Genomic DNA, 15,027 nt, shown 5'->3' with positions numbered 1-15,027 from the left:
AAAGTTAACATAGGTTTCATGAAAGCTCAAATCACAACAGGAAATAAATTTATGGTCTCAATTCAGTTCAGTCACTCAGTCGTGTCCAACTCTTTGTGACCCCATGAATCGCAGCATGCCGGGCCTCCCTGTCCATCACCATCTCCGGGAGTTCACTCAAACTCATGTCCATCAAGTCGGTGATGCCATCTAGCCATCTCATCCTCTGTCGTCCCCTTCTCCCCCTGACCCCAATCCCTCCCAGCATCAGAGTCTTTTCCAATGAGTCAACTCTTCACATGAGGTGGCCAAAGTACTGGAGTTTCAGCTTTAGCATCATTCCTTCCAAAGAACACCCAGGGCTGATCTCCTTTAGAATGGACTGGTTGGATCTCCTTGCAGTCCAAGGGACTCTCAAGAGTCTTCTCCAACACCACAGTTCAAAAGCATCAATTCTTCGGTGCTCAGCTTTCTTCACAGTCCAACTCTCGCATCCATACATGACCACTGGAAAAACCATAGGCTTGACTAGATGGACCTTTGTTGGCAAAATAATGTCTCTGCTTTTCAATATGCTATCTAGGTTGGTCATAACTTTTCTTCTAAAGAGTAAGCGTCTTTTAATTTCATGGCTGCAGTCACCATCTGCAGTGATTTTGGAGCCCAAAAAAATAAAGTCTGACATTCTTTCCACTGTTTCCCCATCTATTTCCATGAAGTGATGGAACCAGATGCCATGATCTTCGTTTTCTGAATGTTGAGTTTTAAGCCAACTTTTTCACTCTCCTCTTTCACTTTCATCAAGAGGCTTTTTAGTTCCTCTTCACTTTCTGCCATAAGGGTGGTATCATCTGCATATCTCAGGTTATTGATATTTCTCCCAGCAATCTTGATTCCAGCTTGTGCTTCTTCCAGCCCAGCATTTCTCATGATGTACTCTGCATATAAGTTAAATAAGCAGGATGACAATATACAGTCTTGACGTACTCCTTTTCCTATTTGGAACCAGTTTGTTGTTCCATGTCCAGTTCTAACTGTTGCTTCCTGACCTGTATATTTATGGTCTAGAAGAATGTATTAGTGCTACCAAGTGTTAGTCACTCAGTCGTGTCCAACTCTTTGCAACCCCATGGATGGCAGCCCGGCAGGCTTCTCTGTCCATGGAATTCTCCAGGCAAGAATACTGGAGTAGGTTGCCATTTCCTTCTCCAGGGGATCTTCCCAACCCAGGCATTGAACCTGGGTCTCCTGAATTGCAGGCAGATTCTTTACCACCTGAGCCACCAGGGAAGCCCTCAGTTCAGTTCGTGCTACCAAAATTCACCTTAAAAAATTAATACCTCCCCCAAAATGTTACTTCAGCTGATAAAAAAAAAATATGTGTATATATGAAGTGTGTCTATACAGGAATTAACAGATCTATATGTAACTCCTAGCTCTGTCCACTGAAAGGGTCTAGAAGCAGTGACACACCGGTAACAATGAGCACGCCTCATATACAGATCTTGGTTTCTACATATCTTACTAATTTAAAAAAACAAAGCTCTCTGGTTAGCTCTCTAGTTAGTTTCAACACTGGGGCAAAGAAAATTAACAGTGACACTTTCTGGTACCAGAAAGCACATAAAAAAGTAAAGTCCTGGGCTTCCCTGGTGGTTCAGTGGTAAAGAATCCACTTGCCAATGCAGGAGACACAGATTCGATCCCTGATCTGGGAAGACCCCACGTGCCACAGAGCAACTAAGCCTATGTGCCACAACTACGGAATCTGTGCTCTAGAGCCCAAGGGCCACAACTCCTGAGCCCATGTGCTGCAGCTACGGAAGCCCGCATGCCCTAGAGCCTCTGCTCTGCAACGAGAAGCCACTGCCGTGAGAAGCCTGAGTACTGCAACTAGAAAGTAGACCCGGCTCGCCGCAACTAGAGGAAAGTCCCTGCAGCAATGAAAACCCAGCACAGTCAAAAATAAATGCATAATAAAATTATTAAAAATTAAAAAAAACCTGCATAAATAAATAATATCTGAATAGTCATTAACACATTCAGTTCCGTTCATTTCAGTTCACTCAGTGGTGTCAGACTCTGTGACCCCATGGACTGCAGTACACCAGGCTTCCCTATTCACCACCAACTCCCAGAACCTACTCAAACTCATGTCCATTGAGTCGGTGATGCCATCCAACCATCTCATCCTCTGTCGTCCCCTTTTCCTTCTACCCTCAATCTTTTCCAGCATCAGGGTCTTTTCAAATGAGTCAGTTCTTTGCAGCAGGCCAAAGTATTGGAGTTTCAGCTTCAGCATCAGTCCTTCCAATGAATATTCAGGATTTCAGGATTGATTTCCTTTAGGATGGACTGGTTGGATCACCTTGCAGTCCAAGGGACTCTCAAGAGTCTTCAAGACCACAGTTCAAAAGCATCAATTCATTACCAAAACAATTTAACGCGGTTATTCTGTAGAAGGCTATAAAAGTCTTTATGCCTGTGGATTATTCAGCATGCCAAATGTGTTCAGTGTATAATGTGCTGTACATTCCATTATTAAAAGAAATTTTCACTCAAAAATTTTAAATGACTCTTGTGACAAATCATTTTTGTAGCTTACCACTTCAGAAGTTTTATCTAAGAATTTTTTCACTCTATGGAAAAACATATTTACTGAGCACTGACTATGTGCCAGGAAACATAATAAGCGCTTTTATCCTCCAGCAAACCTGTGAGAATTGGAGAAGGAAATGGCAACCCACTCCAGTGTTCTTGCCTGGAGAATCCCATGGATGGAGAAGCCTGGTAGGCTGCAGTCCACAAGGTCGCACAGTCGGACATGACTGAAGCGACTTAGCAGCAGCAGCAAGCCTGTGAGATACACTATTATTAGTCTTATAGATGAGAAAACTGAGATTTTGCAATTTTCCAAGGTCAGAGAGCTGCAAGAGTAAGAATTCAAACTCAGGTCTACAAGATTGTAGAGTCAGAGTTCTTCATCTCTAAGTGAGAGTAGTTTGCTAATACGTACAATGAAGTGACATTTTATTTTCCCTCACAGGAGCTTCCCTGGTCTTTTAGAAAAATTGGGCTATGGGACTTCCCTGATGGCCCAGGAGTGGGGAAACCTTGCAACGTAGGTGACGCAGGTTCGATCCCTGGTCCAGGAGGATTCCACATGCTTCAGGGCAATTAAGCCCTCACACCACAACTAAGACCTGATGCAGCCAAATAAATAAATAAATATCTAAAAAAAAAAAAAGAAAGAAAGAAAAATGGGCCATAAAAAGGCCAATCATCTACAGAAAGATCCACACCAAGACACATTATAATCAAATTGTCAAAGACAGAAAAATTTGAAAACAGCAAAAGAGAAGCAATTCATCCCACAAAACGGATCCTCAATAAGATGAACAACTTATTTTTCACTGGAAACCATGGAAGCCAGATCACAGTGAGATTACACAGTGCTGAAAGAAAATAAAACTGTCAGTCAAGAATTCTATAAAATTAGTCTTCAAAAATGAGGGAGAAATTAAAACATCCCCAAATAAAAGCTGAAGAAGTTTGCTGCTAGTCAATAGACCTGCCCTGCAAGAAATGTTAAAAGGAGTCCTTCGAGATGAAATAAAGGACATTAGACAGTAACACAAAGCTATACAAAGAAATAGAGAACACAAGTACCATTTGCCTAGGTAAATACAAAAGCCAGCATTATTGCGATTTTGGTTTGTAACTCTTTTTTTCCTATGGGATTTAAAAGACAAATGAATAGAGCAATGATTATATTTCTATCTTGAGGAGCAACAATGTGCAAAGATGTCATTTGTAACAACAACACGATGAAAGTGGAGGACAGACCTGTACAGGAGCAGAGTTTTAGATGCTGTTGAAACCTAAGCTGGTATCATTTCAAACTGGACTATTATAGATTTAGGATGTTAACTGTAATCCTCAGAGTAAGCCCTAAGAAAATAACTTTAAAAAATTTACAGGGAACTTCCTTGGCAGTCCAGCAGTTAAGACTCCAGCTTCCACTGCAGTGGTGTGGGTTTGATCCCTGGCTGGGGAACTAAGATCCCACATGTCATGTGGCACAATCAAAACACAAACTTACAGAACAAGAGATGAAGAGGAAATCAGAATGGTACATTCGAAAAATTAAACACAGAAGAAAGCAGTAATGGGGAAACTGAGGAACTAAAAATTACATGACAAATAGAAAACAAATAGCAAAATGGCAGAACTGTCTTCATTCAGAAATGTCCTTTGAATGTGAACAGATTAGACTTACCAATTAAAATCAGAAAGTGGCATATTCTATTTGACTTTTTAAAATATATGTATGTTCTAAAACTAGACTCTGGTGATAGTTGCACAACTCTAAAAACTTACTGAAAATTATTGAATTCACATTTTAAATGGATGTATGTTATGGCATTTAAATTATGCCTCACTAAAGCTGTTAAAAATGACTTACATGCTCCAATCTACTTTTAAGAAAAGATGCAAACAAGATGGGTAGCTTTCACATTCATGCGTACAATAAAGATGTAAAACACACAGCTATCTTTCTGTAATGATTTAGGTACAGTGTTCTTATAAGTAAGGGGCTGAAATTAATAACCGTTGGTCCTCTCCTTTCCCTATGATTTTCTCAGATTAAATGATCCACACTCTCAATGCCACAGAAGAGCATGAAGTGAAATCTTGTAATTCAAGGACTGGACAATTCCAGTTCTAACTTCACCCTGAAGGTCCACGAGCCCCAATAATCTGTGATGTTTTGAGTAACAAATTTAAATTGCTGAGAAGACACATTTGCACACTTGTTTGCTAGTGAGTGAATTTGGATCTCTGAAGGAAAACACTTAGGCTTCCTTCAAATGACTTGTAGGTAACCTTTTCCTGCTAAACTTTGGCTACTGTCCACAAACACACAACAGCTATTAGAAAAATCCTTTTTTAAAAAAGATCATTTGTCATTCAAGTGCTGACCATAATCATTGGTCTGAAGTTTTGAAATAACTCTATTAGTAACTGTTACATGGAGAAGGCAATGGCACCCCACTCCAGTACTCTTGCCTGGAGAATCCCAGAGTCGGGGGAGCCTGGTTGGGCTTCCGTCTATGGGGTCCCACAGAGTTGGACACGACTGAAGCGACTTAGCAGCAGCAGCAGCAGTAGCAGCAGTAACTGTTACAAACATATCAGTGGACTCAGTAAATGTCTTAGATGTCCCCAAATTTTCACATCAGTTTCACAAAGGAAAGGGACCTTGTTGAACTTAACAAAAGGCTCCCTCTCACAATAGGTCTATAAATAGAGCCTTAGTGAAGTTTTCCTGTTTATGACTATAAGTCCAAGTTACACACACACAAACTGGAATTGTGTTGCTCACACAATAGCAACATGCTCATACTTAGCCATATCTCAGGTATGTATACTTCTCTATCATTACCATTCAGGTTAAATCTAAGTGCATTGAAAGAACACGTAAAAGATATGTTGAACTGTCAGTGTACAAAATCAGGATCATATATTTGCTGGGAATTCCCTGGTGGTCCAGTGGTAACTGGGACTTGCTTCCCAGGTAGCGCTAGTGGAAAGAAGCCGCCTGCCAATACAGGAGACCTAAGAGACTCGGGATCAAACCCTGGGTTGGGAAGATCTGGAGGAGGAAATGGCAACCCACTCCAGCGTTCTTGCCTGGAAAATCCCATGGACAGAGGAGCCTGGTGGACTATAGTCCAAGGAATCCCAAAGATATGACTGAAGTGACTTAGGATGCACCCGTGCCAGTGGTCACTCTGAGCTTCCACTGCAGGGGTCATGGGTTCAATACCTGGAGGGGAAACTAAGATCTCAAAAACTGTGCAGTGTGGCCAGAAATTTTTTTTAAAAAAAGATCATGGGATGTAACATGGAGAAAGTAACATGGAAACATACATTATCATATGTAAAGTATATAGCCAAAGGAAATTTGCTGTGTGATTCAGGGAACTCAAACTGGGTCTCTGTAACAACCTGCTGCTGCTACTGATGCTAAGTCGCTTCAGTCGTGTCCTACTCTGTGTGACCCCATAGACGGCAGCCCACGAGGCTCCCCCGTCCCTGGGATTCTCCAGGCAAGAACACTGGAGTGGATTGCCATGTCCTCCTCCAATGCACGAAAGTGAAAAGTGAAAGTGAAGTCGCTCAGTCGTGTCCAACTCTTAGCGACCCCATGGACTGCGGCCCACCAGGCTCCACCATCCATGGGATTTTCCAGGAAAGGGTACTGGAGTGGGGTGCCATTGCCTTCTCTGCTGTAACAAACTAGACCTATGTAAACCTATGGCTGATTCATGTTGATGTTTGGTAGAAACCAACACAATACTGTAAAGCAATTATCCTTCAAATAAAAATAAATAAAAATTTTTAAAAGATCATATATTTGGTAAATACATGCAGTTCATTCATTGTGAGCATAGTGCTCATGTCAAGCTAAACCAGATACAAGGTTATATTTTCAACACAGCCTTCCACTTTCATTTTATCGTCATCTCTATCAGAGGTCAGTAAACTCAGTCCTCCCTTTGTATCCATGAAGGACTGGTTCCAGGAACCCCACAGATGCCTAAATCTGCAGATGTTCCAGTCCCTGATATAAAACAGTATATATTTGCATATAATGTATGCACATTCTCCCAAGTACTTTAAATCACTTCCAGATAACACCTAATATTAATACAATGTAAATACTATGCAAATAGTTGCCAGCGTAGGGCAAATTAAAGTTTTGCTTTGGAGAACTTTCTCAATTTTTTTTCTCCCGCGTATTTTCAACCCACAGTTGGTTGAATCTGTGGATTCAAAACCCAGAGATACTGAGGGCTGCCAGTAATGTCTTCACATTCCTTGGGTAAGTAAACATTTAAAATTAAAGCACAAGGACTTCCCTGATGGTCTGGCAGTTAGAACTATGTACTCCCAATGTAGGGAGCCAGGTTCAATCCCTGGTCAAGGAACTAGATCCCATATGCTGCAACTATGACCTGGTGCAGACAAATAATTTTTTTTTTTGAAATTAAATTAAAGCACAAACTGTGACATATTTTGATTGTAGTTACTTTTCATCAGAATAGAATTAATTTGTATATTTTCTTATCTGCTCTTTAGGGTCAGGCTGGGACATGCACGTGCGGACCATTTGCTGCAAATCTGCAATGCTTGCACCTGGACACACCTCTCCTCTGTGACAAAATACAAAGATACTATATTGGACTAAAAATAACTTTATGCATGCTCAGTTAGGGCAAATCCTGGATAAGAGATACAAAAAGACCAAAAAATCCAACAGCCACTGTTGAAGAGCCTGGAGCAAAAGCAAGGTACAGTGCATTCCCCCCACTCCTGCCCGGGAGGCACACACCACCACCTAAGTGGTGGGCGATCACCTAAACCACCCCTCCGACCTGACTTGAACTCTGGACGCACCCTTGCATGTTCAGTCGCTCAGTTCTGTCTGACTCTGTGATCCCATGGGCTGTAGCCTGCCAGGCTCCTCTGCCTGTGGGAGTTTTTCCAGGCAAGAATAGTGGAGAAGGTTGCCATTTCCTCCTCCAGGGGATCTTCCTGACCCAGGGGTCCAGCCCAGTGTGTCTCCTGCCCTCGACACAAATAAGTAACAAGCTCGCCCCCCGACCTCCCCCACGGAGTGAGCAAAGGAACCTGTTGGTTCTCACTCCCCAGCTGCTGCAGCAGGGACCCCAATAAAGCCTTGCCTGAATTTCCTGTCTGGCCTCTGATAATTTCTATTGATTAAGGAGGCCAGGAACCCTAGTAGTAACATTTATATTAACATCAACTGAATCTTCACTCTGCCATCCTTTCATTCAATAGTTTCAGAGCATCTGTTCTGTTCCAGGCTTCGTCCTAAGCACTGGAGAGACCATGGGGAACAGGACAAGACAGGATCCCTGAATCACAGAGCTCTCAAACACCAAAACTTAATGTCTGAGCAGTAACAAGTATATAAAATCTTGTTTAATGAACCTTAAGTACAGAAAAACCACTGCAAACATTTTTCACACAACGAACAAACTACAGACTTTTTAAATGCCCTGCCTATTGACACGTGCTACTGTTCAAGGATCCACATTACTATTATTATAGAATCAGCCCCATAAACCCGGGTTATTGTTTGTTTTTTTTTTTTCCTAAGATGTGACTTTTATCCATTTTTTACTTTTTTGCAAAATCCTTTTGACCTGAAATTCTAAACTCTAGCTGGCCCCCAAATTTTATTTTTAGAGACTTCAAAAAAAATAACTATTTTTACTAACTTTTCTCTGTCTCCCAGCTTGAGCTGTATATCAGCAGATTTAAGATGACTAAAACTGGAACTTCCCTGGTGGTCTAATAAGTAAGACTCCACACTCCCAACGCAGGAGGTCCCAGTTCGATCCCCGGTCAGAGAACTCGATCCACATGCCACAACTAAAGATCCTGCATGCCATAGCTAATACCCAATGCAGTCAAATAAAGATATAAATATTTTTTTTAAAAAGATGACCATCACTCAGATACAGCCAAATGATTAGTCTTAATCTCTCTCCCCTTCCCCTACCCGTCTCCCACCACACCTCACTTTTCTAAAAGGAAGGTCTGCACCAGCTGCTACTAACACTGAGCAAGAACAAGTGTCTAAGAGTCCAGCTTCTGGAATTCGCCTTCTCCTTCTCGTCTCCAACATGTTTCTCTCCTAATTACGTAAGATCCTCTCGCAGTAGTCATCAGTGCACCTGCTCGAGCCCTCAACTGTACAAGCAGAAAGCAGTTTTGCTCACCCCTTATTTTTAGAGATTTAAGCCTGATACCAGACAGCGTTCTCCTCCTTCAGGCTACACCTTGGCCTGGAAATGCAGTCAGCTGAGTGACCTCAGGAAGCCACTGCCTACTCTATCTAGGTCTGTAGACTCAGGTTTAAGAATCTATTATGGAAACTCAATCAGAACAAGAAACATGACTTTTATGTACTTCTCAAAACAGTAGTGGCAACGTACGACACTCAATAAAAATACGAGCTGAGGAGGATGAGAGTTGGCCCGTTTCTAGGCAAAACTGGGGACAAAGCATCAGCTGAAAATTTCCTGGATCCCTTCCCTCCTCCTCACGTTTACTCTTCCCACAATTAGAACTACTACTACTACTAAGTCACTTCAGTCCTGTCCGACTCTGTGCGACCCCATAGACAGCAGCCCACCAGGCTCCCCTGTCCCTGGGAATCTCCAGGCAAGAACACTGGAGTGGGTTGCCATTTCCTTCTCCAATGCAGGAAAGTGAAAAGTGAAAGTGAAGTCGCTCAGTCGTGTCCGACTCTTCGCGACCCCCATGGACCACAGCCTCCCAGGCTCCTCCATCCATGGGATTTTCCAGGCAAGAGTACTGGAGTGGGGTGCCATTGCCTTCTCCGACAATTAGAACAGTTCTCTCCAAAGCTGGGTGTCCCAGGCAATCCAGTGGGGTGCAAGAAGCGAATACTCAAACTGTTTGGTTTACTTAAAATGAAGAAATTCAATTTTCCTAATATACAGATTGCCTCTGTATATTATGGCATCACTGATGCCGCAATGAACTCTGAACTTGGGCAAAATCTGGGAGATGGTGAGGGAGAGGGAGGCCTGGCATGCTGCAGTCCATGGGGTCACAAAGAGGTGGACACAACTGGCTGACTGAACAACAGCAACACATTGCCTACAGGCCTTTACTCAGTCCACAAGTCAACTAGCCACAAGAGTTCCGAGTGTCTGTTCAAGGGAAGAGAGCTCTGACCCACCAGGCTATTACCTGCTCAGGACACGTGAAGCTTATGTGCACTCAATTAAGTGGACAGGTGGATTCTATTTTTCTAAGCAGCAGAAGAGTTACAACATTGTACTGAAAAGGAGGGTGATCATGAAATTCTTTTGGCTACACAGGTTCACTGGTTTTCTCATGGAAAAGTACTTAAAACACCTCTTAAATTTAAAGCTGAGTTACAGTTTTTTTCCCCACAAAAGTTCCAAATTGACAGACTCTCACTGGGATGACCAGTGACCGCCAGGAATATGTGCGTGCTCAGTCACTCGCGTTGTGTCCGACTCTTTGAGACCCCGTGGCCTGTAGCCCACCAGGCTTCTCTGTCCACGGGATTCTCCAGGCAAGGATACTGGAGTGGGTGCCATGCCCTTCTCCAAGGGATCTTCCCAACCCAGGGATCGAACTGGTGTCTCCTAAGTCTCCTACAATATAGGCATATTCTTTACCACTGAACTACTTGATAAATATTTACAAAACAACAGAGGTACTTTGTTCCATCAAAGAAAGTGCGTTGTTTTTAAAATATGTGAAAAAGTAAATACTATTCTAAAGAAATGCATGCCTTGGAAAGAATTTTGAAAAATAGGTGTTTGGAAATGTGTCGTCTTTTGTTGCTGAAAAGCTGGAACTGTGTTACTCTAAAAGCTCTTACATTTGTACATTTTAAAAACAGAAACAGAATTTTCTAACATATTTCAATATTTTGCAAGAGAAGAATGAACTTTGAATCCATTGTTTATAACATTAAAACACAACACCTTCCTACCAGGAAGTACTGAATTCCACTTTAAAAATGAACATATACTGGCCAAGTTTCTACATTAAAAAAAAAAAAAAACTTTAGAATAATTGGAGGATGGAGCAGAAGTACAAGTACCACGGTTCAGGAAACTCTCACCGGGTCCCGTTTTTAGAAAGGCTGCTCACTTAGTTTAACACTCTATCACTGCATCTTGAAAAGAAAAAGAAATGCAAAAAAGCAAAATGGCTGTCTGGGGAGGCCTTACAAATAGCTGTGAAAAGAAGAGAAGCAAAAAGCAAAGGAGAAAAGGAAAGATATACTCATTTGAATGCAAAGTTCCAAAAAATAGCAAGGAGAGATAAGAAAGCCTTCCTCAGCGATCAGTGCAAAGAAATAGAGGAAAATAATAGAATGGGAAAGACTAGAGATCTCTTCAAGAAAAGTAGTGATACCAAGGGAACATTTCAAGCAAATATGGGCTCAATAAAGGGCAGAAATGGTATGGACCTAACAGAAGCAGAAGATATTAAGAAGAGGTGGCAAGAATACACAGAAGAACCGTACAAAAAGGATCTTCACGACCCAGATAATCACGATGGTGTGATCACTCACCTAGAGCCAGACATCCTGGAATGTGAAGTCAAGTGGGCCTTAGGAAGCATCACTACGAACAAAGCTAGTAGAGGTGATGGAATTCCAGTTGAGCTATTTCAAATCCTGAAAGATGATGCTGTGAAAATGCTACCCTCAATATGCCAGCAAATTTGGAAAACTCAGCAGTGGCCACAGGACTGGAAAAGGTCAGTTTTCATTCCAATCCCAAAGAAAGGCAATGTCAAAGAATGCTCAAAAGTTGTGCTCAAAGAATGCACAACTGCACTCATCTCACCCGCTAGTAAAGTAATGCTCAAAATTCTCCAAGCCAGGCTTCTTCAACAGTACATGAACTGTGAACTTCCAGATGTTCAAGCTGGTTTTAGAAAAGGCAGAGGAACCAGAGATCAGATTGCCAACATCTGCTGGATCATCAAAAAAGCAAGACAATTCCAGGAAAACATCTATTTCTGCTTTATTGATTATGCCAAAGCCTTTGACTGTGTGGATCACAATAAACTGTGGAAAATTCTGAAAGAGATGGGAATACCAGACCACCTGACCTGCCTCTTGAAAAACCTGTATGCAAGTCAGAAAGCAACAGTTAGAACTGGACATGGAACAACAGACTGGTCCCAAATAGGAAAAGGAGTATGTCAAGGCTGTATATTGTTACCCTGCTTGTTTAACTTCTATGCAGAGTACATTATGAGAAATGCTGGGCTGGATGAAGCACAAGCTGGAATCAAGGTTGCTGGGAGAATATCAATAACCTCAGATATGCAGATGACACCACCCTTGGCAGAAAGTGAAGAAGAACTAAAGAGTTTCTTGATGAAAGTGAAAGAAGAGAGTGAAAAAGTTGGCTTAAAGCTCAACATTCAGAAAACAAAGATCATGGCATCCAGTCCCACCACTTCATGGGAAATAGATGGGGAAACAGTGGAAACAGTGTCAGACTTTATTTTTCTGGACTCCAAAATCACTGAAGATGGTGATTGCAGCCATGAAATTAAAAGACGCTTACTCCTTGGAAGGAAAGTTATGACCAACCTAGATAGCATATTGAAAAGCAGAGACATTACTTTGCCAACAAAGGTCCGTCTAGTCAAGGCTATGGTTTTTCCAGTGGTCATGTATGGATGTAAGAGTTGGACTGTGAAGAAAGCTGAGTGCCAAAGAATTGATGCTTTTGAACTGTGGTGTTGGAGAAGACTCTTGAGGGTCCCTTGGACTGCAAGGAGATCCATCCAGTCTATCCTAAAGGAGATCAGTCCTGAGTGTTCATCGGAAGGACTGATGTTGAAGCTGAAACTCCAATACTCTGGCCACCTGATGCGAAGAGCTGACTCACTGGAAAAGACCCTGATGCTGGGAAAGATTGAAGGCTGGAGGAGAAGGGGATGACAGAGGATGAGATGGTTGGGTGGTACCACCAACTCAATGGACATGGGTTTGGGTGAACTCTGGGAGTTGGTGATGGACAGGGAGGCCTGGCTTGCTGCAGCCCATGGGGTCACAAAGAGTTGGACATGACTGAGCAACTGAACTGAACTGATATGCATAATTTTTGAACAAGCAGCTCCACAATTTCATTTTGCAATACACTCTGAAAATTATGCAGCTGGCTCTGGAACTCAGGAGTCAATGTAGTTTTCATTTGAATTTACGTATTTTTGAGGTATTTTCTCAGTGGCGACAACCACAAAATTCAAGTATGAATGTAAAACCAACTTTGAACGGCTATATCATGCTGCTAAACTACACTTGTCAAAAATAATTATATATGATTAGTACTTGTTTATTTATAATGTTATACACAATCACAAATAAAACATTTAGAGAAAGCAAAATTATTTGGAGCTGTTACTAAAGAAAATTAAAAGCATTTTTATTTTTATATTTATAGTACACACAAATTAATGTCATACATGCATATCATTTATAAATAAATTAGCATCTATTTCATAAGAATATACTGCATGTTCAACAACTTGTCAAAAAACTTTCTAAAACAGACCTAGCCTCCTAATGATAATCTTTTCCTTTTGGAGCCCAAACTCCGAAATTACTCCCTCTTCCGGCAATACTTTACTCAGCAATACTTCAGGAGAGAGGGAGGGAGGCAGTGACCAGCTTGGTTGGTAAAGAGGATTCAGAGTCAGGACTGGGTTCAAACCCAAGTGTCCTCTGTGATGTAGCCGCATTTGTTAACCTTTCACCTGATCAGTGCTCAGAGTAGTGTGATGCTCATGTGTAAGGGCCTGGCACACCTCCAGACGCTGATGAAGCATCAGTGACACCGGCATCCACACAGGTGTTTCCAGTAGGAGCCTGATGCACTCAGCACCCTTGTCTCTACCTGGTCCACTCGCCCCAATGACTCTGGATGGTGCCAACACTTCAGGTTGTGAGTGAGCTGCGTCTTTCTGGTGACTCCGGAGTGGTAATACGGATATAACTCAAAGGTTTCTCCCTTTAAATATACCAGGGGATCTAACTGCTATTAACTTCTCTTCATAAGCTCAGGGAAATGAAGGGCCTGGACGGAGGGGCGTCGGTGAGGCCCTCAGGGACTCAAGGCCCGGCTGGGCGCTCCCTGGGTGACAGATGCAGCAGGACAGGACCACCGTTCAGTCCATCCCAGGAGTGCAGCTTCGGACTTTCTCCTGGGCTCGCCCCAACGGAACCTCAGCCCTTCACCTCGCGTGCTTCACCCATCCCGGCCTCGAGCGGCTTGTCCCCGAGGGCAGTGCTCCCCAAGATTACTCCGGGGCACCGCGCCCACCTCCGGGGGCCGCGGAGCCCCGCAGGAGTTCCCCAAGAGAGTGCTAGGGAAAGGGTCCGACGCCTTCGCCTCAGGGTGGCTGCCCCGCGCGGGGAGGCAGCCCGCCCCCCGCGGTCTCCCGGGACCTTACCTGGATGGTGTGGCCGCTGCCTGGGGCGGTGGGGCCCCCCACCAACTTGCAGTAGAGCTCGGGTCGGGGCCGCGCGCCCCCGAGCTCCCGCTCCCCGCAGGTGGCGGTGGCCCAAATCCTGGCCGCCTCGGCCAGGTTGAAGTAGGGCGGGTTCAGGCTGAGCCCGGCCGGGGACGGGGGGTGTCGAGCCGCCGCGCACCCCGCCTGCACCAGCAGCAGCGACAGCAGCGGCAGCACCGACCCCGGTGCCCAGTCCCGAGCCCGCCCGGCCGCTGCCATCCCGCCGCGCGCGGTCCTCCTGGCTGGGCGGCCTGCGGAGGGGCTGGGGACCCCGCGGTCCGGCGAACGATGCTCACGCGACTAGCGCCGCCCGGGCGTGGGTGGTGGCGGCGGATGCGCGCCCGCGCCCCACGCGCCGGGTGCCTGCGGCGAGGGGGCGGCTCCTCGGGTCTGGAACGTGCGGCGGCGGCAGCGGGCACCCGCCCGACCAGGAACTGACAGCGCTGGGCCTCGGCCCGAAGACTGCGGCTCCGCCAGCGCGCTGCAAACTTCGCGGGCGGGGAGGGCCAGAGGCGTGTCCCGGTTCCCAGCCCAGCGGCTGAAGAGAGTCCTGGACCGTCCCACCTTCCCACTGCCCGGGCAGAGATCGGGTAGTCCGCTTCTCCGGAGCCTCTAGGTGGACCTCGGACTAGGGGCAAGGAGGCTCCGGCGAACAGGGTGAGACAGTAGCCGCCACCGCCTGCAGAACCTCCACCAGAGCCACTGTGGGTTCCCAGATGAGTTTCAATTGTCGAAGGACAAGTCCCGTCAATTCTGTCACTGGGCGCCAGCAAGATCTATGGCACTGCAGATACATCCTGAGGGTGGGATCAAAGGCGCTCCGGGGAACTGGGAGTGACCGAAGGTATGCAACTTGAAGACAGCCACTAGGGCAAGCTGTAGTTTGCCAGGCTGTAAAGCCACCTC

At 44.5% G+C, this 15,027-nt stretch overlaps 1 protein-coding gene across 1 annotated transcript in view; it reads right to left on the bottom strand.

Moving 5' to 3' along the window:
• LAMA3 (laminin subunit alpha 3) overlaps positions 1-14,490 on the bottom strand; it is a 259,558-nt gene extending 245,068 nt beyond the window's left edge. Inside the window, exon 1 of the mRNA XM_025273657.3 lies at positions 14,062-14,490. Coding sequence (XP_025129442.3) covers positions 14,062-14,340 — 279 coding nt within the window. The 5' untranslated portion in view covers positions 14,341-14,490. The remainder of the gene's footprint in view (positions 1-14,061) is intronic.
• Positions 14,491-15,027: the final 537 nt, after the last annotated feature.

Source organism: Bubalus bubalis, chromosome 22 (assembly GCF_019923935.1).
Source record: "Bubalus bubalis isolate 160015118507 breed Murrah chromosome 22, NDDB_SH_1, whole genome shotgun sequence".
NCBI classification, from domain to species: Eukaryota; Metazoa; Chordata; class Mammalia; order Artiodactyla; family Bovidae; genus Bubalus; species Bubalus bubalis.
This window is presented reverse-complemented; position numbering and strand designations above follow the sequence as displayed.